At 35.0% G+C, this 26,049-nt stretch overlaps 2 protein-coding genes across 3 annotated transcripts in view; one reads left to right on the forward strand and one right to left on the reverse strand.

The window, feature by feature from the left end:
• The window catches only part of LOC142225875 (uncharacterized), a 57,376-nt gene that overhangs the window by 18,154 nt on the left and 13,173 nt on the right, over window positions 1-26,049 (reverse strand). The window lies entirely within an intron of this gene.
• Window positions 8,087-13,393, forward strand: LOC142224867 (uncharacterized). Its single transcript, XM_075294642.1, has 2 exons — window positions 8,087-10,988; window positions 11,052-13,393. The coding sequence occupies exons 1-2, from the start codon at window positions 8,087-8,089 to the stop codon at window positions 13,391-13,393; spliced, it is 5,244 nt and encodes a 1,747-aa protein (XP_075150757.1).

The following is a 26,049-nucleotide window of genomic DNA, read 5'->3' on the forward strand; positions in this document are numbered from 1 at the left end:
AATTTCCTCGATAGGAAATGACCGCTGAGCCCCTGTGGCACCGTCAGAACATGGTTCGACCGTCTGATTTCCAGGAAAATGTTTGTCCAATAGTACCTCCAGCGCCTCCTCACTGGACGTTGTCCAATTGCCCTCCGATGTTTTAATGAAACCTGGAGCGGAGTTAGTGGATGCTAGTACCTTCCGTAGTCTGGAAGCCTCGGATGTATTGCAGTAATCATTCCAAGAGTTGTGCTGAACCTTTCTCAGTTCTCGCTTGTATTCTCTCAGATTCTTCTTGTAAGCGTCGCAATCCTCAGGAGCTTCGGTGGACTTTGCTTTGTTAAAGAGCTTCCTGCAGGATTTCCTGATATTACTTAACTCCGTAGACCACCATGGTGGTCGATTTTCCCCCTTGGCTTCGCTCTAGGGCATGCAGCTTTCAGTGAGATGCTGAAGGCCTTAGTAATACGTTCCACTGCGTGTTCGATATCTTGCACAGCGTTCATATTTATCTCTAGTATTTCCGGTATCATCATATTGAACGATTCCCTACACCTATTCCAATCAGCTTTCCGAAGATTAAAAATAAACGAAGAAATTCTCTTTCGTTTTCCTTTTTGTAGTTTACCAATTTTACATAAAATTAGAACGTTTATGAACGGGAGCCACCGTGGTGCAATGGTTAGCATGCCCACCATGCATACACAAGCTCGTGGGTTCGATTCCTGCTTCGATCGAACACCAAAAAGTTTTTCAGCGGTGATTATCCCACCTCAGTAATGCTGGTGACATTACTGAGGGTTTCAGAGCTTCTCTAAGTGGTTTCATTACAATGAAAGGTCCCTTGTCATTGAGCTTAACATGGAATCGGACAGCACTTAGTGATAAGAAAGTAGTTCACCAATGTGGTATCACAATGGACTGAATAGTCTAAGTGAGCCTGTTCTAGGTTAGGTTAGGTGGCACATCGGGTTGCCACCTAGAACGTTTACGATGCAGCAGAGGATCTGTAAATAAATTAATATATTAAAACCCAGCAAAAAAGCGTCGCCAAAAAAGTAATGAAAATGTTCTTTTTGTATCCGGACGTGGTGCAAAATTGTTAGTTATTTTTAGCAAAGACAATAAACAATTTTGGGATTATTTGTTTGGCTTGAGGTCATGGACTAATGAAAAATGCTGTTGTTAATGTTTTTCATTACTTTTTATTGAAATATTGCTGTTCTCGGATATTTCGATACACCATCGGTGATCATCTTCAGCGAGATATTATATTTTACAAAGTAATAGACTTTCTCCTTACAATGCTCATGTCTAACTTCAAGAAGATAGGAAATTGGCTTCCGTCATACCAAATGTTGCATTTACCATGTTAGTTCCATACAGGTTTGTAATTTTTAATTTGTTTTTCGTTTTTATTTTTTAAATGAAAAACTTAATTTTCTTAATGAAACAATGTTAAATTTTAGGCAACAACAAAAAAAATAAATTTTCCCGTTTATGGAAATTTATTTCCTGCACTTAATTTCATTTTATTTGCATTTTAATGCTATGTCAATACATGTCGTATACGCGTTTGGTTCGATAAACGAAAAGTATGGGACTAGCACCCTAAATTCGTAATAAGTACTTACTCGACATTCGTAGAGCCATTTGGAAGAATTTTAGGGCATCACTAAATACAAAACTAAGTTTATCTCCGGTTATAAATGAGGAAGTATCTTTTTCAAATATTGAGTGATCCATCGTTGTATTTACTGAACTGCTATATCGGACAGATGCAAATACTTAATTGCAACGAGGAACAAATATAGGAGAAATTTCCGAAGATGTTACTATCGTTAAACAAAACTCACTTACGGATCTATAGTAAAAGAACTGAACAAACTAATAGTAATTAATTTGAACTATGAAAGAAACTTAAACTGGTCTGGCTTTCTATCTACATTACCTACAGGCAGCCAAAGCTTTTGGAAATTTAAGAAAAAAATTAAAGGTCGAAACGAACAGATAAAATCACTGAAGGCTGACAATAAAGAAATATATTGTAATAAAAAGAAGTCTGAACTTATTTCCGATCAATTTGAAAAGGCACATCTTCCCAGCAAAAACTAGGTAACTACATCTCATTACAATTGGCATTACCAGGAGTAAAGCTGTCATTACACGTTGCATTACATTGCGGTGTGTTATAATGACTTACTTGTAATGACAAAAATAAATATAATGCCTAATAATTTTCGAATTGTTATTCTCAAATTTTTAGGCAGTTGGCTTAATAAAATAGAATTGAAAGGATTGAATACTTCTTAGTACGAATGAACTGAAATATTTTTCTATGCTAAGTGTTATTCGTATGTATGATAAGCTTTCTATAATAAAGGAAGTCAGAGTTATCATTTTATATGAAATTGTACTAAATTTGGTTTTAGTTTTAGTTCGGTTTTTGTTCATTTTTACGAATGCTTTGTTATCAGTGAATAAAATTTTCTTGTTCAGTAGTAAATTCGTATACCCCGCGAAGAAAACAGTATTAGTAAAATGCCATGCCTTATTCTAGCTAATGAACTATTCCTAACTGCTTTCAGTTTAGGATTTTTTTACTGAAGCAAGTAAATTTTATTATTTCACACAATAACACTAGTTTACAAAAAATAAAAAAATTCATATACACTTAATGAAAGGCAACTTTTCTTATGTATTTTGATCTGCTGTATTCGAAAAAAATTAATTTTTTTTTAATGGAACGACATTTTTCGGTCGTTTTTCTTCTAATTGATCTTATTACTTACGTTAGAGTATCATCTATACGATCATGAACTTCTCTTCCAGACGTTTTTTCAATGGTTTATACTTTTCTGGCGGAAAAGGTCCTTTGTAAATTTTTTGAAAATTTGGCTTTTCGCATCGAAAATTTTGAACCACTTAACTTATCACAGATCCAATTATACACGATTATTCGTTATTAATTAATAGCTTTCATTTAAGTACCAACGACGATATAATCGGACATTTTCGACTCGAAATATAATTTGTTTAGAGAGAAAAGAGCGAAAAATAAAAATAACAGGATATCTCAAAAACTGTTCCATAAAAAAAATTTTAAACATTTTTTTTCGAATTCAGCAGATCAAAATACATAAGAATAGTCGACTCTCATCAAGTGTACATTTTCAGTGTAAACTAGTGTAATTTAACTTAATGCAAATAAAATGGCTAATCTAAATTGATGAATATTTTTTCCTTTAGTTTCGAAGGCACTTTTTTCTGGATGTAGTGCTCCTATTACAGCATTACTCGCCATATTTTGATCCATTGTAATCGGCGATAGAAATCAATATTTTCGAGATTTGGTTCCCTGAGACAATAAGTGGCTATTTTCCAAGCTTTGGTGTATCTACGAATAAGTGATTACATATTAGGTTATTATATGCTTTAAAAGCACTACTTATTTCATGGCCGAAAGTATGCCTGGGGAGAAGTACTTTCCTCCTAGGACATGCGTATGTAAATGTAATCCGGAGCGATGCCAATTAATAAGTGGTTATTATTTTTTAAAACGGCTTACCTACAAGATTACCGGGTAATGAGAGTTTTTGCTGGGTTACTACTGCAAATTCACCTAGTGTAATGGAAAATAGGGTAAACTTGAATTATAGGCTCATAGATTAGGATTGCACATCCAATAATGATGCACATACTATGACTAACGTGGACGAACTTAGGTCTATCATCAGTTGTCTTAGGAACTCTAAATCGCCTGGTATAGATGGTATAAGTAATATTTTACTAAAGAATCTTTCTGAGAATGCATTAAATTTCTAGTGAAGATTTATAATTTCTGCATATGCACATCTTATTTTCCAAATTCATTTAAAGTTGCCAAAGTTATACCCATTCTTAAGAAGGGGAATGATGCTCGCCTTCCATCAAATTTTCGGCAGACAAGCCTATTAAATAGGGGTTTCTTTTTCCCGGACTTTTTGCATTACCGGGAAAGCGGGATTTTTTTTTCGAATTTCCCGGGATCCCGGTCAAAGGGCTGTGGAATATATTTAGACATTTGAATAAATTAGAAATAGCCTAAAGCTACGGTTATAAGGCGCTCTCTGGACAACTAACAATATATATTATATTGTTCTCTTACATCAGCCATAAATCATACTAAAATACGAAATATTTTGTAATACAAAACGTTTTGACAATGGTTAAGGCAGTCTCCTTCGGTATAGTTTTCGGAGGAACACTATTAACATAGTGGAATTTTTGGAACACTAAAAAACTGTTTGGAAATGAAAGAAACTTATTTCGATTTCACCATCGTTAAACGGGGTCAATAAATGCACATGTTCAGTCAATATTCCACTACCATGCAATACGAAATTCACATTACACTTCCAAAATCCACTTTAACTAGTTTTCAGTTGCCCTATGCCCTATAAATAAGGGCTTTAAATCCCAATTTTAATAGATTTCAAGCCTAATGTGCATTAGGTATAAATTTGAAATTAAAGTAACTATCTTAAAAAAGGTTGGAATTTTCTTATTTCATAAAAAATATCCTTGTAATAATTATGAAATTTTGAAATTATGCAATTGCCAACGTGGGTTACATAAGGTAAAATGTCCCGTTGTTTTTAAAGGTTTACTCAGTCTACCAGTCTATCGGAGTGTCGGTTTACAGAAATATGACAATCATAAATTAGGAAGTGCAAACTTCTTTTTAACAATTGGATTCTGGATTAGAACCCACGACTATGTATGCTCCACACGGCAACTACTACGACTTGGTACCATAGTTATTCACATTACACTTCCAAAATCCACTTTAACTAGATTTCAAGATATTGTAAAAGCGGAAAGCGGAAACGAAAAAATAGCAATTTCCCGGAAATTACCGGGAAAAAAAACCCTACTATTAAACTGTCTGGGTAAACTATTTGAAAGAATTATTTTTCAAAGACTTCATTCATATGTGGAGGAAAACAGCTTGATACACAGCTGTCAATATGGTTTTAGATATGAGCTCTCGACGATTCACCAGATTAAAAGGGTAGTTAAGATGATAAAATCGAACAAAAACCGAAAGTATTCAACCGGCGTTCTTCTATTCGATGTTGAAAAAGCCTCCGACTCTGTGTGGCATAAGAGTCTTATATTTAAACTACATAGGATTAACATTCCCCTCTTCCTGACAAAACTAATAATGAATTTCTTAAGGAACCGAAAATTTGTTGTTTATGTTGAGGGAGAACATTCCTCAGCTCGTGATATCCCTGCTGATGTCCCTCATGGTTCAATTTTATCACCTTTACTGTGTTCTCTCTACACTCTGACTTAACCGCGGAAATGATGTGGCTTTTTACGCTGATGACAGTGCCATAATCCACCACGGAAAAGTATCCAATGCCATTGTAAGAAGGATTCAGAAAGCGCTTATATCTGCCACAAGATATTTTTCTAAGTGGAAGATCAAAATAAACGAGGAAAAGTCACAAGCTATATTGCTCCCCTATAATAAATCCCCCAAAAGAATTCCTTCTAGAAAATTGGAAATTCTTTGTCGCGAAATAAATAGCTCTATATCCAATATTGAACAGGAGGTGAACATTAAATACATAGAATAAAATGCTTTTATACAAAATGTGCATAAGTCCAATTCTACCTTATGGGTGTCAAATATGGTTTTCATGTGCCAAAACCAATTTAAAAAAATTGCAGGTGATCCAAAATAAGAATTTAAAAATAATTTATAATTTACCTATGAGATTTCCCACAGTTGATCTTCATAGAAAAGCTAACATTGAAAAGATCAACAACTTTACAACGGATATGGCACTGACATTTGATAAAAAATGCAGAAGGTCTATCTACGCTCATCTGAGAGGTTTCATTTAGCGATATCTAATTTAATTCTATTCTTTAGGTATATTATAAATTAGGTGATACCTATAAATCAGTTAAACTTTTAAAAATATGCTACTTAGGAATTCCAATTTATTATAAATTTTGTTGAAATATCTTTTTGATTGAAAGTCAAAACAATGTTAACTATTCCACCATAGTGCAATGGTTAGCATGCCCGCCTTGCATACACAAGGTCTTGGGTTCGATTCCTGCTACGACCGAACACCAAAAAGTTTTTCAGCGGTGGATTATCCCACCTCAGTGATGCTGGTGACATTTCTAAGGGTTTCAAAGCTTCTCTAAGTGGTTTCACTGCAATGTGGAACGCCGTTCGGACTAGGCTATAAAAAGGAGGTCCCTTGTCATTGAGCTTAACATGGAATCGGGCAGCACTCAGTGATAAGAGAGAAGTTCACCAATGTGGTATCACAATGGACTGAATAGTCTAAGTGAGCCTGTTCTAGGTTAGGTTAGGTGGCAGCCCGATGTGCCACCTAACCTAACCTAACATAGAACGTTTACGATGCAGCAGAGGATTTGTAAATAAATTAATATATTAAAACCCAGCAAAAAAGCGTCGCCAAAAAAGTAATGAAAATGTTCTTTTTGTATCCGGAAGTGGTGCAAAATTGTTAGTTATTTTTAGCAAAGACCATAAACTTCAGGAAGATAGGAAATTGGCTTCCGTCATACCAAATGTTGCATTTACCATGTTAGTTCCATACAGGTTTGTAATTTTTTATTTGTTTTTCGTTTTTATTTTTTAAATGAAAAACTTAATTTTCTTAATGAAACAACAAAAAATTAAATTTTCCCGTTTATGGAAATTTATTTCCTGCACTTAATTTCTTTTTATATGCATTTTAATGCTATGTCAATACTTGTCGTATACGCGTTTGGTTCGATAAACGAAAAGCATGGGACTACACCGAAAGAATTTTCTTCGTAAAAAGAACGAAAAATTTCGTTAAAAGTACGAAATTTGTCATTGTTTTACAACCAAAGAAACTTTTCATTAAAAGTACGAAATATTTCGTACTTTTTACGAAGAAATGTTCTTCCAAAATTTTCGTACTTTGTAAGAAAAAAATTCGTACTTTTTATGAAGAATCTTCGTACTTTTTATGAAAAATCTTCGTACTTTTTATGAAACAATTTCGTTCTTTTTATGAAAATGTTTCGTACTTTTTATGAAAAACTTTCGTAGTTTTTATGAAAAATGTTCGTACTTTTTATGAAAAACTTTCGTACTTTTTTTTCCAAAAATGTTCGAACTTTTAGAAAAAAATTTACAGTCGAAAGTGCATTTGGTTGTAGTTACAAATGTGAAAAATGACATCACTACTTTACATCTTAAGTTTTTTAATAATTTTTAGTTTTATTGCTTCACTTTTATTCATAGCGCTCTATCACCCAAATGAGAAGTAGCATAGACTTGCATAAAAAAATAGAATAAAGGAATACACTCAAGCTCATTATAAAAGACAATTTTATGTCGCGAACGGAAATTTTAAAACTACAATGAAACTTCTTCGTTATTTCAAAGAACATGTTTCGTACTGTAGAGGATTTTTATACCATCATAACTATATCATATATATTACACTATCTCAACCCTGAATTTCATTACAATCTAATTGTCTCTTTCCTCTAACAACATTATCCAGAAACATTATCCTAACTCTTATGTTATTACCAAATTAATTAACATTTTTTTGGCGAGTCTTACGATACTCTCATATCAAATCAGATCGCTACAGCGGAATTTCATTTGTCTCTTTTGTACTGTGTATTGTCTTTATAAATGTGCAACTACTTTAATAACCTCTTGTTGTTAGCTTAATAATAAGACGAGTTGTTAAACATAATTGTCTTGTAATAAACTGAAAAGTTATAAAGCAAAATAAATTAATCGTTTCAATCAGAAACTCTCGTACATTAAAATTGGTGCCGAAACCCGGGAAATTCCCTTACAAAAAAAAAAAAAGAAAACTTAAAAAAAAAATAATAAAAGTGAACACTTCTGTAAACACCATATATCGATCTCGGAAAAATCAAACAAAACAAAAAAGAAAAAAGGAATAGCTTATAAACTCTAACGACTTCGACGTGGTAATTTCTGAGCTTACAGGTTCAACTTTAACACATTGAGGATTTTTCTCGCGCCAGTATCAAACGCTTTCGTTAAATTTATAAAATGGAGAATTTGTCGTCCATAGTAGAAATCCAGAAAAAAACATACAGCCATTTGCAAAGGTTAGAACAACGCTTTGAGAAAAAACCCGAAAAAGAGCGTAGCAGAGGATACATTAAGTGCATTTTGGAAGAAATCGAGATGATTTACAAGTCGTTTAAAGAAGACCATGAACAAATTTGTGCCATGGTCTTAGACAACTCCATTGAGGAGAAAAATGTACCTTATCTTAAGGAAGACTTCTATGAAGTGTTCTTTGATACATACATAACATTTAAATCGAAACTTTTAGATCTCACTGATGAACCTGCTGTTTCTCACCATCCGTTGGCTAGTACATTTGTAACTACGCACAATAATAATTCTTCAACCACTTCCTATGCCAAGCTCCCAAAAATAGAATTACCTGTATTCACCGGAGAGTACCTTGAGTGGATACCCTACAGTGACATGTTCATATCTTTGGTACACAACAATCCGTCGTTGACAGACATACAAAAATATTTTTATCTAAAAGGTTCATGTAAGGGTTCTCCTTTAGACATTGTAAACCAATACCCAGCTTCCGAACGAAACTACTCCGCCGCATGGGAAGCTCTGAGAACTAGATATCAGAATAAAAGGAAATTGATAGACCAAGTTTTGAATAAATTATTTTCAATTCCACACTCAAATGGATCTTTTAGCAGCATTAAGGAATTGCTTGATTCAACCAGATCATCTCTTTCTCTTTTGAAGTCTTTAGACATCGACATAAAAACGTGGGATCCAATCCTCATATATTTAACGACACAGAAGATGGATAAAGAAACCCGAAAAGACTGGGAGCAATCTATCAATATAAATGAGAACCCGTCCATGGATGATTTGTTCAAGTTTTTGGAAGTTTCTTTTAGAACTTTGGAGTCTGTAGAGGAATCAGTTAATAGTATCGAAAAACCGGTGTCTTCCAGTCGTTCACAGCTAATAAAACCATATAAGAGATCACTTTATACGCATAATGCTGCCGTAAATGTAAATTATTGTGTATGCTGCCAACGAAGACACCCTCTATATAAATGCTTCAAATTCTCCTCGTTGTCACCAACTGAAAAGAGATCAGTCGTTTCTCAAAACAATATATGTTCAAATTGCCTAAACAGTGGCCACTTTTATAAACAATGTAAAATAGCCGCTCGCTGCCAGCAATGCCAAGAAAGTCACCACACCATACTACATGGAGCTTATGCTGCTGACATAGGACAGGATCGTATAACTACTGCTCTCTCCACCACGGGAGAGGATGAAAATGCAACTGCATTAAGTCATACACAATCAACTTCACATATGAATACTCATTTAACATCTCTTTCAGTGGGCCAGCCCTCCCAAATTCTATTAGCTACGGCCCAAGTATTAATTAAACATTCAACTGGAGAATATTGCGTTAAGGCTTTAGTTGATCCAGGCTCTCAAGCCTCTTTTGTAACAAGAGAGATTTGTCAGCTGTTAAATATAAATAAAAGGAGAATTGAAAAGACAACAGTTGACGGGATTGGATCAACAACCAGAACATCAATAAATCATATGGTAGAATTGAATTTGACATCGAAATATGATAAAAATTTTACTTTAAGTATCAGTGCTTTAATTTTGTCAAAAATAACATCATATAATCCGATCGATGTGAAGAAATGTGATCTGCCCAATCTGGAATCCTATCAATTATCTGATCCAACATTTAATTTACCATCTAAAATAGATATATTGCTTGGAAGTGATGCTTACGGTGATATATTGCTATCGAAAAGTATAAAAATTCCAAATAGTGTATTCTTGCAGGAAAGCAAATTTGGGTGGCTGGTTTCTGGTCCTATTGGTAAGAGAGCCTCTAAATCTACTGTGAGTATAAATTGTTGCAACCTTGAAAATTTATTACGTGCATTTTGGGAACAAGAAGAGCTGATAGAATCAAGAAAACTTTCCATAGAAGAAGAAGCTTGTGAAACATATTTTTTGGAGACTTATAAACGGACTGCAGATGGTCGTTATGAAGTTCATTTGCCATTTCGAAGTTTAATACAAGGGAAAAGTATGCCTTTATTTCAGAACACGGATTATGTAGCTCTGAAAAGATTGAAACAACTTGAAGCTTCATTTAAATATCGGCCTCAATTTGCCCAAGCCTATAAAGAATTTATGGCTGAATACGAAAATCTAAATCATATGTCAAAGGTGGGAATTTATCCTAAAGATTTGCCGAGCAAAGCTTATTTATTACCTCATCATGGGGTTTTCCGTGAAAGCAGCGTAACCACTAAGCTCAGAGTAGTTTTTGACGGCAGCAGCAGAACTTCAGATCAATCATCTTTAAATGACGAACTCGTTAGTGGACCAGCATTACAAAATGATTTGCCAACAGTTATAACTCGATGGAGACGTTTTAAAATCTCGTTTACGGCTGACTTGGAGAAGATGTTCCGCCAGATCAAAGTATTCAAAGACCACCAACTTTACCAATGTATTCTATGGCGTGACCCCAGCACCAACCAGATTAATATTTATAAGCTAAATACGGTTACATACGGTACCACATCAGCTCCTTTTCTAGCTATACGTATTTTAAAACAGATCGCATTGGATGGAAAAGATGAATATCCACTTGCAAGTAAAGTAATTGATTCTGACACATATGTTGATGATGTTATATCAGGCTGTGATACGGTCGAAGAGGCAGTAAATTTAACTCAACAGCTTGTTCGGCTACTGGGAAATTCTGGTTTTAATCTTCGAAAATGGAGTTCGAATTCCATCGATCTCTTACGTGCCATACCTTCAGAATTTCAAAATAATTCATCCAGTTTTCCACTGCAAAATCCTGAAATGGTTAAGGCTCTGGGCTTATCTTGGGACCCCAAAACGGATAGTTTTTATTTTAAAGTAAATTTTACATTTTCTGAAAAAATTACCAAAAGTATTGTACTTTCAGATTCGGCGAGGCTTTTCGACCCACTTGGATGGTTAGCTCCAACGACTATAATAGCAAAAGTTATGTTTCAAAATCTTTGGCGAGAAGGTTTGAACTGGACAGATCCATTACCGATGAATTTGCACAATGACTGGAGTAAATATCGAGAGTCGCTCAAGGATATCGAAAAATTGTCATTGCCAAGGTGGTTTAAATGCAGGTCTATAACTTCTACAGATTTACACGCATTTTGCGATGCTTCTAAATTAGCATTCGCGGCAGTTGTATATATAAGAGTTGTGTCGGAAGATGGAATAGTTTATGTAAGTCTCGTCCAATCGAAGACAAAAGTAGCCCCATTGAAAGTACAAACTATACCAAAACTTGAGCTTTGTGCTGCGGTTCTGTGTGCCAAGTTGTTGAACCAAGTGAGATCTTCGATTGGTCTAAAAATAAATGATGTAACGTTCTGGACCGACAGCACCACTGTACTTAACTGGATTAAAACCCAATCCTCTCAGCTTCCAGTATATGAGGCAAATCGAGTTTCCCAAATTCAGCGATTAACAAACATTTCTGAGTGGCGATACGTTTCGTCGTCCGAAAATCCTGCCGATTGCGCTACTAGAGGCCTTTTTCCTGAGGATCTAAAAAGGCATAATATTTGGTGGAATGGACCACAATGGCTAAGTGAGGATCCGAAAATGTGGCCTGTCATCAAGCTCAGAAATACCAATCAATCAACAAGCACTAAACCAATCCTGCATTCGTTAGCAGCTAGTACTTCAACTAAACCAAATTCATCAGATTATCCCGATTATCTTTCAAAATACTCATCATTCAACAAGCTCCAACGAATAACAGCATATATTTTACGATTCTACTATAATCTGAAATCTTCGATAAAAAGAGATGTCGCAGGAGAATTGCATCAATTTTCTGGATATCTGAAGACAGCCGAATTAAAAAGATCAAGATCTTTATTGGTGAAGATGTGTCAGCAGATATCCTTTAGAGGCGAGCTAACTTGTATCAAAAATAAAATACCACTACCATGTAACAGCAGTATACTAAAACTACAGCCTTTTATGGACGACGAAGGTGTTCTTCGAGTTGGAGGGAGAATTCAACAAGCAGATTTATCGTTTGGAATAAAACATCCTATATTATTATCAAAAAATGATCCTATTTCTTATCTTATATTTGCAGAAGCTCATTCTAAAACTTTACATGGTGGAGTGCAGCTAATGCAGTCATATGTCGCAGCAAGCTACTGGGTGCTGTCAGCTCGAACTATAGCGAAATCCGTTAAGCGAAACTGCGTTACCTGTTTTAAATATGCCGCAAAAGCCGCCACACAAATAATGGGAAACCTGCCCCAAGTGCGTCTTAATCCCGCCAGGCCTTTCAAACACAGTGGTCTGGACTATGCTGGACCTATACTAATAAAGCAAAATACATTGAGAAGAAGCATCACAACCAAAGGGTACATTTGCCTCTTTGTATGCATGTGTACTAAAGCAGTTCACCTGGAAGTGGTATCCAGCATGACTACCGACGATTTTCTGGCCGCCTTTAGGAGATTTACTTCTCGAAGAGGGCCCTGTACAGATTTGTATTCAGATTGTGGCACAACGTTTATTGGAGCATCAAAGGAATTACAGATATTGCATCACAGATCCAAAACTTCCTTACCTGACCACTTAGCTGAAGGGCTTCATAATCATGGTACTGAGTGGCATTTTATACCCCCTGCTTCGCCCCATTTCGGTGGACTTTGGGAGGCGGGCGTGAAATCTACTAAGCATCATTTGCGTCGCATCATGGGAGAGCGATTATTAACTTATGAAGAACTATCAACTCTACTGTGTCAAATTGAAAGCTGTTTAAACTCCAGGCCTCTTTGCCCACTCTCCACAGATCCATCAGATTTCGCTGTTTTAACTCCAGCTCATTTTTTAGTTGGGGAGCCCACTACTTGTATACCCGAGGAGAATCTATTGGACTTAAATATAGATCGCCTATCTCGGTGGAAGCAAATTGAAAAGATAAAGCAGCATTTTTGGAAGCGTTGGTCACAGGAGTATCTAAACCGATTACAGTCAAGGCCAAAATGGAATTCATTGAAACGAGACGTTCGAGTTGGCGATATTGTGCTCATACTACATGAACGTAGTTTACCAGGTCAGTGGCCATTAGCACGTGTAGAAGAAACACATCCAGGATCTGATGGGCATTGCCGAGTTGTGACTCTATATTGTAACGGAAAATATATTAAACGACCGATTACAAAAATTTGTTTCCTTCCATCCAATGACATGTCAAGTCCTATCTCAAAATCCTCTGAAGATGTCCAAAATTAAATGAGGTTTAAGAACTATCGTTCTTAGTGGGGGAGAATGTAGAGGATTTTTATACCATCATAACTATATCATATATATTACACTATCTCAACCCTGAATTTCATTACAATCTAATTGTCTCTTTCCTCTAACAACATTATCCAGAAACATTATCCTAACTCTTATGTTATTACCAAATTAATTAACATTTTTTTGGCGAGTCTTACGATACTCTCATATCAAATCAGATCGCTACAGCGGAATTTCATTTGTCTCTTTTGTACTGTGTCTTGTCTTTATAAATGTGCAACTACTTTAATAACCTCTTGTTGTTAGCTTAATAATAAGACGAGTTGTTAAACATAATTGTCTTGTAATAAACTGAAAAGTTATAAAGCAAAATAAATTAATCGTTTCAATCAGAAACTCTCGTACACGTACTTTTTATGAAGAAATTTTAACGCAGAATGTTTCGTAAAATATTCGTAAAAACTTCTTCACAAAATTCATGAAATATGAAGAAAGTTTCGTTAAAAGTACGAACTTTTTACGAAGAAAAGTTAATGTAGAATATTTCGTAGAAGTTTCGTATATTCGTAAAATGTTCTTCGTAAAATTTACGAAAATGAATGAAATTTTCGTTATTTTAATGAAGAATTCACGAAGAATAGTTAATGAAGAATTCTTCGTAAAATTAACGAAGAGAATTCTTTCGGTGTAGCACCGTAAATTCGTAATAAGTACTTATTATGCATTCGTATAAGTATTATATGCAGCGAAATTCAAAGTCATCCACTGGGTTGCTAACTTCAAGGCCCAGTGGACGGTATGGTTCCAAAGCAAAAATGGGGGGAAATTGAGAACCGGATGTCTGGTGTCTACTCAGAGGTGCGAAAAAAGTTGGCCGGACCAAGTCCTCGACGGCAAGATGCTGGATGGTATCAAGGACGATATAAATTAATAGCATTTATGGCTCAGAGGTCTATGGATTGCTTTAAAGCTGCTTTGATACTAATTGGTGAAGTTTGGGAAGGAGCCGTTTTGGAGTTAGTCAAAACCCTCCTGATCCTGAGTCAATACAAAACAGACTAAAGGAATGTAACCCAGATCTTCCAACCGCCGATTGGAAGGTTGGTCGTTTGGATGAGGTGGATGGACCAAGACGACATGCGGTGTCTATATTGAACACTGAGTCGCTGCCACATCTAGCCGAGACCCAAGGACGTGTAAGTTATGGCTTTCATGATATCCATATGAAGGTATACAAAAGCGATCAGCCAAAGTCAGAAGAAGAAAAATCCTGCGAAGCCGAAGAAGACATAAAAACTGCAGACATTGACGAACATCGTATGCGGAAAGTCCCTACAGGCTCAAACCTCCCCAAAGCTGAACAGCGGATTGTTGCGAAAGTCACCGAGATCTGTGAAGAGGAAGCCATTGATGACTCAATTGAAGCGGCTGATGTGACGGTAGTTGAAAATTTGGATGGTTCTACGGTTCCTCCAGATAAAGCTTCACAATTGTAAGGCCGTTTGTGCTACCTTAAAAGTTCTCCTGATGAAAGGAGGTATAAACATGGTTCTTCTTCAAGAACCAAATGTATATAAGAATAAGATCTGTGAATTAAGCACTCTGGATTCCAAACTTTTGCATAATACCAGTAAAGATATAAATCGAGCATGTATAATTGCCAAAAACGAACTAAATTTATTTCTGCTTCCTTCATTGAGCAATGCAGAAATAAGCAAGAGGTTTTGGACGTCACTTAGGCCTCTTCGGAAGTGAATGATAAGATATCTGAGTGGCAAGTTTTGAGGGAACATAGCTTCTCAGATCATCGTTATATCAGTTTCAAATTGGCTGTTCGTACTTCAAAGACCATATTTCCTCCAAATGTGCCTAAACTTGATTGGAATAGGTATTAGGATACGTTCAATATGATGATACCAGAAATAGAAATAGATAAATATAAGCACTGTGCAGATATTGAACAACGTCTCCAGTGAGGAGACGTTGGAGGTACTTTTGGACACACATTTTCCTATCGAGGAAATTGTATCGGAATCTAGAATAAAATGGGCTTTAAATAGTTTTGGACCATTCAAATCCCCCGGACCTGATGGAATTACTCCCGCGGAGTTACAAGCAGTGACTGAGAGAATTATCCCTTGGTTGAAGGTGATATATAAAGGATGTATAAACTTAGCATATGTTCCAGAAAAGTGGAGGGAAACAAAAGTCGTTTTCATACCTAATGCTTAGTACTAAGTTCGTTTCTGCGAAAAACGAATATCTTCATCTATCTCCGTAAATAGGGTCTCAAACCACAGGGATGTTAACTTATTTATGCGAAATAATATGCCTGCCTATTTTTTGGTGCGAAAAATCCAGGGTTGTATAAATATATGTTTGAAAAAGCTCAAAACAAAGATTCCGCATTTATTCCACGCTAACGTTTTTTGTATGGAGTATAACAGTTTTTCGTGCGAAAACGTGATCTTAGTACTAGGCTTAAAGCGGGAAAAGCCCCTCACTCAGCTTATACTCATTCCTACTTAAGACTCTGGAGAGGATGATAGATATTTATCTTAGAACTATCGTCGATTCAAGTTTGCTCTCATACGACAGCATGCATACTCGAAGGGCAGGTATACTGAGACCGCATTACATGAACTATGTTAGTCAGCTTTATTGAAAGCTCACTATCGTTCAATGAATACACAATCATGGCGTTTCTAGACATCGAAGGGACATTTAATAACGTCCATCCGAGCTCGATATTAAATGGACTGTCAAATCTGAATGTTGATGGTGTAAGATGGTGTTGTCGTCTGGTGGCCGGCACTTCAGGAGCCTACATGTTTAGATAAAGTTAAACGTATGACTTGTTTGTGTATCTCAGGCGCAGTCATTAAGACAGGAACAAATTCCCTTAATGTTATGCTGCATATATTGCATTTAGACATTTTGGCCTAACAGTCAGCTGCAACAACAGCTGTGCGGCTGCGCGAGCTATCGCTGTGTTCGTAAAAAAGGTACGGTCACAGTGCTCAAAATAATGCCAGACGTGCCAAACGTAGGGGATTACACTCTGGCGAAACCTCTTTTCGACGAAACGCTGAGAAGTTATGTTCCAACAAATGTTGGCATTAATATATTGTTATATATTGATCTGGCATCTTCATGACAGGATATTCAGATAGTTTTATCTGGCAACGATACACACATATTAACCCTTTCGACCCCGAATTATTATAGATATCGCTAAAAATGTTGTTATACTCTTAATCATGTTTAAGTCATTTAAGAAGCGTCTAGCCAAAATTTCGGGTCGCCACGCCCATTCGTTTGGACGTTAGAGAATGTTGCCTGTGGGCAACTTTGGGCAATTGTGACTATAAAATGTTTTGTTTTGTAATGATAGACGTATTACGTTTTATTGGATTTTTTAAAGTTTGTTGTCATTTTTACAGTGAATATATACTTGGTAGCCCACGTGAGTGAAATTTCACTCACGCTCAGGCACATTCACGAAGAAATATTTGTACTCACGCACGCCATGTGGGTAGGAATTCACACCCATGCAATTTCACGAAATGAAAAAGTCATACTCGCGCACTCTCACGCACGAACAACGTTATTCCTCACGCTCCCGCACAATTCACAACAATTTTCGCAATTCACGACGAATCTCGTGGCTCAGGAAAATTTTCGGAACACGACAAATCTCATGACTCGCTGCATTTACTGTTTGGTAAGTAACACTCATAAAATAACTCACGACGGAACCATTAGAAAAATTCAAATATGTTTCACCATCAAATAACGGACGCTATTGAAATCTTAAGCGTGATAAAATCCGTGAAGGTGATTAAAATCGGTGAGTTTGAATCGTGAACGTGAATTTGGTCGTGAGTGTGATTTTTTCTGTGTCTGTCTTAACGTGAATGTGAATTTTATCGTGAACGTCAATTTTATCGTGAGCATGAATTGGATCGTGAACGTGAATTTTAATCGTGAGGGTGATTTCGGAGAAATTTTACTCACGCAAATCACGAACACAATTTGATTTTTGCTCACGCATGACAAATTTTTGTTTATTCCCGATCACGCACATTCACGAGATTTAGTTTAAATTTCATTCACGACTTCTCGTGAATCATGCGTGAATCACGGAAATGTTTTTTTTTTGTTCTGAACCCACGCCAGTCTAAAAAACCAAAGTTAATAAAGCTCCAATATTCGTGCTAATCTACCAGTATGTTGCCAAGAACGCTGATATCTATGGCTTTTACCCTTTTTACGATTCCTTTCAAGTTCCTCCTCAGTACTGCAGATATGTCTTCCACCTCATTGCCGCATTCCTCGCATTCCTGGGACATCCCAATCGAAGTTCAAAATTTGTTCAATATTATTGTTTTTCAAACCTTTTTCCTCTAGATCCCATGTCCAAAAATATGTAATTTTACTACCAACAGGCAACTTTTCAATTTTAAAAATTTCTCACTTGTTTTTTTTTGCAATTCTAAGATTTGACTTCCACAAATATTTTATTTGATATGTACTACAATAGATTTAATAAAAACTTTCAATACTTTTGTTGTAATTTTTGAAAAAATCTCATTTATTTTCCAAATTCGCTATTATTTTTTTCTTGAGGCACGTGCGTATTAATGAAAGTAAACTTGCTAAATAACAACCAAATTAGCTGCTTTTTAATTCAACTTAAAGAGAACACTTGTAGCTGTCGATACCGTTACAATTTTATGAACAAAAACAAACATAACGCTGACAGGTAGTCCCCAAATACAAAAAGTTGCCCACAGGCAGCTTTAGGGTCGAAAGGGTTAATTGATTCCTTGTTAAGCTTTTATACTGAAAAGATCTCTTTTTAATAATAAAGAAAGTTTGTGAATTAAATAATAAAGAAAGTTTGTGAATTGAGTTTCCTTAATTCTTTTATTTCTGAGGAATATAAAATTGGTGTCAGAAGTAATTGAAACCATGCCGTTGGAGGAGTCTGACATGCAATCGTTGTCGAAGATATTTGCTGATGCAATACAGCAAGCAAGGTCGGCGGATGCGGTTGCAGCGACGTCAAGTATTTCACAACAAAATTCAACACCAAGGAATATAGTGCCACCGGTATCAATTCCAGCTTATAAAGTGGGTGACTACTCGTCGGTTGGTGACTATTTTTGTCGATGCGAATGGTCGCTACAGTTGAGCCAAATTACGAATGAGATTACAAGAAATATGTTTTGGTCCATATGGGTATAATTCATTGAAAGTGTTGGTAAGCCCTAGGAGAATAGATGAATTGTCCTATGAGGAGGTGAAGAACACTTTGGTGAGACATTTGCAATTGCGGGGAGTTTTTTGATCATATGCTTACGGAGCAACTGCTATATGGGCTCCAGTCAAGAAATATTTGTGATGATTGCCAGAGAACCGAGGAACTTTAAAGAAGCGTACGAGATAGCCCAAAGATTAGAAGGTTCACACAAATCTGTTACTGAAATGAAGGTTGCTCCTAATAATGACCACCATTCGGAGGAAACTACTTGTAAGGTGGCGTATGGTTCGACGCGCTTAAGGAAGAAGCCTCAGGCTGAAGTTAAAGGGTGTGATGGATCTGGAGCTAACGTGGTCAAATGATATGGGTGTGGCGGAAATCATCAAAGAAACAAATGCAAGTTCATAAATTCAACTTGTTTCATGTGTAACAAAACCGGCCATATTTCGAAAGTGTGCAAGTCAAAGACGGGCCATATCTCGGAAAGTGATTTTGATGAGGACGACGTACAACGTTTAAATGCAATTTGTTCTAAAAAAGGTGTTAGATCGGACAAACACATTATTGAGCCCCTAATAAACGGTGTGAGGATTCAGATGGAGTTGGACACTGGCGCTCCATGCAGTATAATGAGTAGAAGTACATTTCAATCGTAAATTGAAAACCAACGACTACTTAGAACAGACCGGAGATTTACGAGTTACACTGGGCATAAAATAGAATGTATTGGACGTGCGGTGGTGAATGTAAGTGTTGGTTCATCTACCCGCAAATTTAATGTTTACATAGTTGATGGTGATTTCGACGCGTTATTTGGAAGGGAGTGGATTTCTCAATTTGTGAATGAAATTGATTTTGTCAAATTATTTTCTCCATCGGAGCCGGTCATGAGCATTAGAACTGCTACTCCCCATTTGTCACCTGAGGAATTGAGTAGACTGCAGCATACACTATCAAAGTTTAATGGAATATTTGGAGATACTGCTGGTAAGTTAGAGTATCCACCAGTGAAATTAAATTTATGTTCGGGGGCTAAGCCAGTCTTTGCTAGAGCCAGAGACGTTCCAATTGCTTTAAGAGCGAAGGGTCGAATTTTCAGAGTGGGCCTCGACGACACATATAGTGGCTAAGAAAGATGGTGGCATACGTATAACTGGTAACTATAAGCCAACGGTTAACCCCAGAATTATAGTTGATGAACACCCCATTCCGAAACCAGAACATTTATTTAACAGCATGCATTACAGACGCGTATTCCCACCTGCAGATAGATGACGAATTGGCGCATGCGCTTACATTAAATACACCTACACACGGTTTAATAAGACCAACAAGGGCTGTTTATGGGGCTGCCAATATACCAGCCATTTGGTAGAGAACGATGGAGACCATTCTACAGGATATAGACAATGTATGCAAAATTTTTGTGTTGGCTTACCGGACGGACGTGTTTGTTTATGCTGCCACAAATTCACAAAAATAACACTGTTTAAAGCGTTGATTGTTGGTGACGGGTTGTTTTATTGGAGCTGTGACCCTTTGGAGCATCTCTTCACTGTGTTTTTGGCGGTGAGTTTTGTCATACTCTATTATTTTATTTGCCAAAAACCCCGGATAAAAGGCAAAAAAATAATAAATTCACTTGAAAGAGACGGATAATAGAAACACCAGCTGGATACATTGTTTATATTATTGACAGTATCAGCTGGTCGTTTCTCTCAAAATAGTGGTTGTTCAGTTGCATCATCAATACACCATATTGAACTTTGAAAATGAAAACCAACAACTACCAAGAAATACGAATAGAGAGATGGAATCCACCTCAAATGAATGGCAAACTGTTAGAAGGAAGAAAAGATCAAACGAAAGTCCTGAAAAAGCAAATAATAATAAAAAACCTGCCCCTGAAAACACATATTGGTTAAGTAAAGATCCGCAAACTACAAACCAATTTGCAGTTCTAGATAATGAAGACAGGGAAAGTGAAACTCAAAATGAAAACTTCGTCAGAAACTCAACCATTCCGAAACCACCACCTATTTTCGTTGAAAATGTCTCAAATATTCAACCTTTAATAAAACTTTTATCCCAAACTGTACCTGACCAATTTGAAATCAAAGCTCTACGTAATGAGCAGGTCAAGATACTGCCAAAGACCCCTGATACCTATAAAAAGATAATCCAAGAGTTAGACCTTAAAAAAACTGAATTCTACACTTACAAACCGAAGAGTGAGAGAGGATTCAAAGTAATCCTGAGAAACATGCAATCCTCAGTTGATATACAACAACTCAAGGATGAACTTTTTGCACTTGGACATGAAGTTTTGAATATCTGGAATATAAAAAGCCGTTATACAAAGAAACCACTACAACTATTTGAATTGGTGTTAAACGCCAAACCTAATAATAAAGAAATTTATAATGTAACGAAACTGGTATCAAGTATAATCAAATTAGAACCCCCGATTCCAAGAAAAACTGTTCCTCAATGTTCAAACTGTCAACAGTATGGGCATACTAAATCATATTGCAGGAAAAAACCCTGTCTGTATTAAATGTGCTGGAAATCATGAATCCAAGTCATGTACTCGCAGAAATTGGGCAAATGACGTTAAGTGCGCTCTCAGTAACGGTAATCACCCTGCAAGTTATAAGGGATGCTTAGTATATAAGCAAATATATACCAAGCACTATCCCCCTCCTAGAACATCGAGAGAAACTCAATCCCAAGTTTCCTTTGGCCAAGCTCAAAGAAACGATGGTATGACATACGCAACTGTTACTGCAAGCGATCGTCTTCTACTAAACAATCAAAAATGCACTGAACCCCAATCAAACAATACACAAACCACTGAATCAAATAAACTGTCTGAAATTCAAGATATGCTGAAAAATTTAACCTTGCTTATGCAACAAATGTCAACTCTGCTTACGAATATAAGCACAAAACCTACCTTGCAACCCTGAGCAATAATATTAACAATGGATTATCTGAAAATAGTATTCTGGAATGCAAATGGCCTTGCCCAGCATACATTGGAAATAAAAAAACTTTTTGCTATATAAGCAAGTGATAGCACCATTATTGAAGACTGTAGAGTGATTACAACAGACGGACATGCTTATATCTTAGAATTTCTCCCTGATCAAGTATATATATATATATATATATATATATATATATATATATATATATATATATATATATATATATATATATATATATATATATATATATATATATATATATATATATATATATATATATATATATATATATATTAGAGCATTGCATGAGAACATTCATTCATAGCGCACACAACTGAACTCATGAAACGGTTCGAGAAGACTGAATAATCTTCATTGATCGAATGAATAGAATGAGAACACTGGCTTGACCGAATCGGTTCGAATGAATGTAAATGTATGAATGAGACATGGTTTGAATCACACCCAATAATTCAGTATCGAGTGAATGTTGTTGTGACGTCACATCATTGAAGTTGTGCATTTGTTTCCATTCTCGGTCGCAAGCAAACATTCGATTGCATTTGGTGAAACGGGATAATCGAGAATACTCGAACATTTAGCGGGAGTTTCGGGAATTTGCAAAGTTCTCGAGTATGTTATGACAAAAAATGGAATCATGCTTAATGAGAAAAGAAGTCATACAGTTTGTGTTTCTTTAGATATAAGTGTGTAATTAATAGTTAAGCTTATTGACGATAAAATGAGTAATTCTAACAAGGCAAATGTTTAAATTTGTTATGTTTTTATATGTAACTAGCAAAAGTAAATTTATTTTTGTATTTTTTGTCTGTTTTTTATACCATCCACCATAGGAAGGGGGTATATTAAGTTTGTCATTCCGTTTGTAATACATCGAAATATTGCTCTAAGACCCCATAAAGTATACATATTCTGGGTCGCGATGAAATTCTGAGTCGATCTACGCATGTCCGTCCGACCGTCTGTTGAAATCACGCTAACTTCCGAACGAAACAAGCTATCGACTTGAAACTTGGCATAAGTAGTTGTCATTGATGTAGGTCGGATGGTATTGCAAACGGGCCATATTTTATCAAAATTTTATTTGTATAGAAAATTTTATCAACATTGTATTTCTATAGAAAATGTTATCAAAATTTTATTTCTATAGAAAACTTTGTGAAAATTTTATTTCTATAAAAATTTTTATCAAAATTTTATTTCTATAGAAAATTTTATCAAAATTTTATTTCTATAAAAAATGTTGTCATAATTTTATTTCTATAGAAAATTTTGTCAAAATTTTATCTCAATAAAAAATGTTGTTAACATCTATAAAAAAAATATCAAAATTCTATTTCTATAGAAAATTCTATCAAAATTGTATTTCTATAGAAAAATTTGTCAAAATTTTATTTCTATAGAAAATTTTGTCAAAATTTTATTTTTATAGAAAATTTTATCAACATTATATTTGTATAGTTCGGCTTGAGGTCATATGAATAAAAACAGATGTTGTTGTGTTTTTGAGTTGTATTTTTATTTAATATTATCCAATATTTCGAAACATCTCCGATGTTCGTCTTCAGGGAAATTTTTTTAGAAGTAAAGAACAATGAACTTATTCGCAAACGAGTAAATCTATAAAAAAAATTTTATTTCTATAAAAAATTATTAACATTTTATTTCTATAGAAAATTTTCTCAAAATTTTATTTCTATAGAAAATTTGGTCAACATCGTATTTCTATAAAAAATTTGATCAAAATTTTATTTCTATAGAAAATTTTATCAAAAATTTTATTTCTATAGAAAATTTGGTCAAAATTTTATTTCTCTAGAAAATTTTATCAACATTTTATTTCTATAAAAAATTTTGTGAAAATTTTATTTCAATAGAAAATTTTGTCGACATTTTATTTCTATGGAAAATTTTGTCAAAATTTTATTTCTATAGAAAAAGGAAAAATATTTTATTTCCTTTAAATACGAATGCCCCTTATTTTTTATACGAAAAAGTGAATTGGATTTTTAACGATTACTTACTATAATGCCCAAAAATATCATCCCAAATGTTTCTCCTAAAAACTAGAGCAATATTTAGTTTTGCTGTTAATACCTTTTTACATAGAAATGCAGAAGGTTTTGTCCACTTTATGTTATTTTTTTTACTTCATACACAAGCGCCTTTTCAACTTACAACTAAACAAACGTACAATACATATAAAAGTTGTTGTTATTGTTACTACGTGAGGGCAAAAAAAGATTCGAAATCCTCGATTCCTTCACTTTGTTTTCGAAAACAATTTGACTCGTTGTGTTTGATCCCGAAGACTGAAGTTGTTTGATTGACCGTTTCATACAACACAAACGAGAACGAGTTATGGTTGTATTCGAACTTACAAACATCGGTCCAAACGGGAACGACTACAAATCTTTACCTTACTTGTTGGGTTTCGAGATGTTCTCGAACACAAAAATATATGACCGATGCAATGCTCTAATATATATATATATACCCTGCCAGCATTTCAAAGTTCCATTTCATCCTCATCGATACCACAGACTCGTAAATGTCACCACAACCATCGCGAACTGTGATGGGGGAAGCATATCAAAAAGTACAAAATGTACATGCACGTATTTTGCCGTCACTACTGTTAGAAGAGCCATTTTATTTTTTGTGAAACGCCAAGCGCAACCTGCTTGTTATATTTTATTTAAATAAAAACGAAAATAAAGTTCTGAAAACATAGATATTACGCTTAAAATTGTGAAAGGTATATGGTGAACAATTTTTGACTTTCCAAATGGAATAAAGTGATAGTTTTTCAAATATTTTTCCAGACACGCTGCCTCCATTGAGAATAACAGTACTGGCTGACAGACGCTGCAACATTTAACTTACAACTTGTAACTCAACATCAATCTCTTATTAATGCATAAAAATGTGTTAAATGTGATAGTCGTATAAATGTTATATTTATGAGAATTTATAAATGTTTCATAAAATTAATAAACATCTAAACAATCGTGTTTTACTTGACCACAATGATTCTTTTACAACTATCTTAAAATGCACTTGGTCTGATTGTTTGAAGGGGCTCTTATTGGCGTCCTTCTAAATGTATCCAGAAGGGCTCCTAATAATTGCACTCATGCGATACTTTTTTGTAGTAACTTGGCGTGGTACAACTTCTCAATAGTGACGGCGCTTTTCCGAGGAGTTTTGGATATCGTATACGACTGTTTTCGACGTAGTGGGGATTCTCAGAAGCGCCCCCAAATTCAAAAAATGTTGGCAGGGTATATATATATATATACTTGATCAGGGAGAAATTCTAAGATATAAGCATGTCCGTCTGTTGTAATCACTCTACAGTCTTCAATAATGGTGCTATCATCCTGAAATTTGGCACGACTTTTGTCTGCACGCAGGTCAAGTTCGAAGATGGGCTATATTGGTCCAGGTTTTCATATTGCTCGATTTGGGGTCTTGGCCTTATAAAAACCGTAGTTTTTATCCAATTTGCATGAAATTGGTAACTTAGAGATATTCTATAACCATATAGAGGTGTGCCGAAAATGATGAGTATAGGATAATGTTTTGTTATAGCCCCCATATAGACCGATCTTACTTCTTGGGCTTCTAGAATCCGTACACACAAAAAAAAATGGCCATTAATATAATGATCGTGTTTCATAACTTTCATTTCATAAATACAATGATGTTTCATAATATTAATGAAAATTCATAAATACTATGAAAATATTCTATGAAAAAAAAAATGTAAGAATATGACTATTCATTAAAAAAAATTCTTATATTTATGAAATTTAATTTCATAAATACCATGAAAATTTTCATAACATTAAACATTTCCTTCATAAATGCTATGAAGTCGAAAAAATAATTCAATGACATATATTTCATTATTATAATGAAGCCTGTCATTACATTAATGAAAAATGTCATTCATTTAATGAAAATTTTCATATGTAACATGAATTTTCTTCATATATTCAATGTAATAATTTCTTTCCCTTATGAAAATTTTTCTTGATTTTAATAAAAATTATCATTAAATTAAACATTTCCATCTTAAATCAGCAATAGATGTCAATGAAATTCTATCATATATGTCGAAATCTTGCATTGGATATTTCTTGGGATAGAGAAATTTATGTATTTTCTTATTGTGTTAATTTGGTGGTGGAACTTAGAATATTAAAAAATTGCTAAAGTTATCGTTTGCAATGAGCTTATAATTTTGCCTTCTTTGTTTTTTGTTATATTCTATGTTGCTGCCAGTGTGTTTTTTTTTCTTTTTATGGGTACAGACACAACATGTTGTGAGTGCGAGTGTTTGTGCATTGCAATGCTAAAAAGCA

Source organism: Haematobia irritans, chromosome 2 (genome assembly GCF_050003625.1).
Source record: "Haematobia irritans isolate KBUSLIRL chromosome 2, ASM5000362v1, whole genome shotgun sequence".
Classification (NCBI taxonomy): Eukaryota; Metazoa; Arthropoda; class Insecta; order Diptera; family Muscidae; genus Haematobia; species Haematobia irritans.

What these genes read in the sequence shown, in the direction of transcription:
- LOC142224867 (XM_075294642.1), top strand. Translation starts at nt 8,087, where the DNA reads ATGGAGAATTTGTCGTCCATAGTAGAAATCCAGAAAAAAACATACAGC. An exon ending in TTGGGACCCCAAAACGGATA is followed by an intron (nt 10,989 to 11,051) that starts GTTTTTATTTTA and finishes TTGTACTTTCAG; the next exon opens with ATTCGGCGAGGCTTTTCGAC.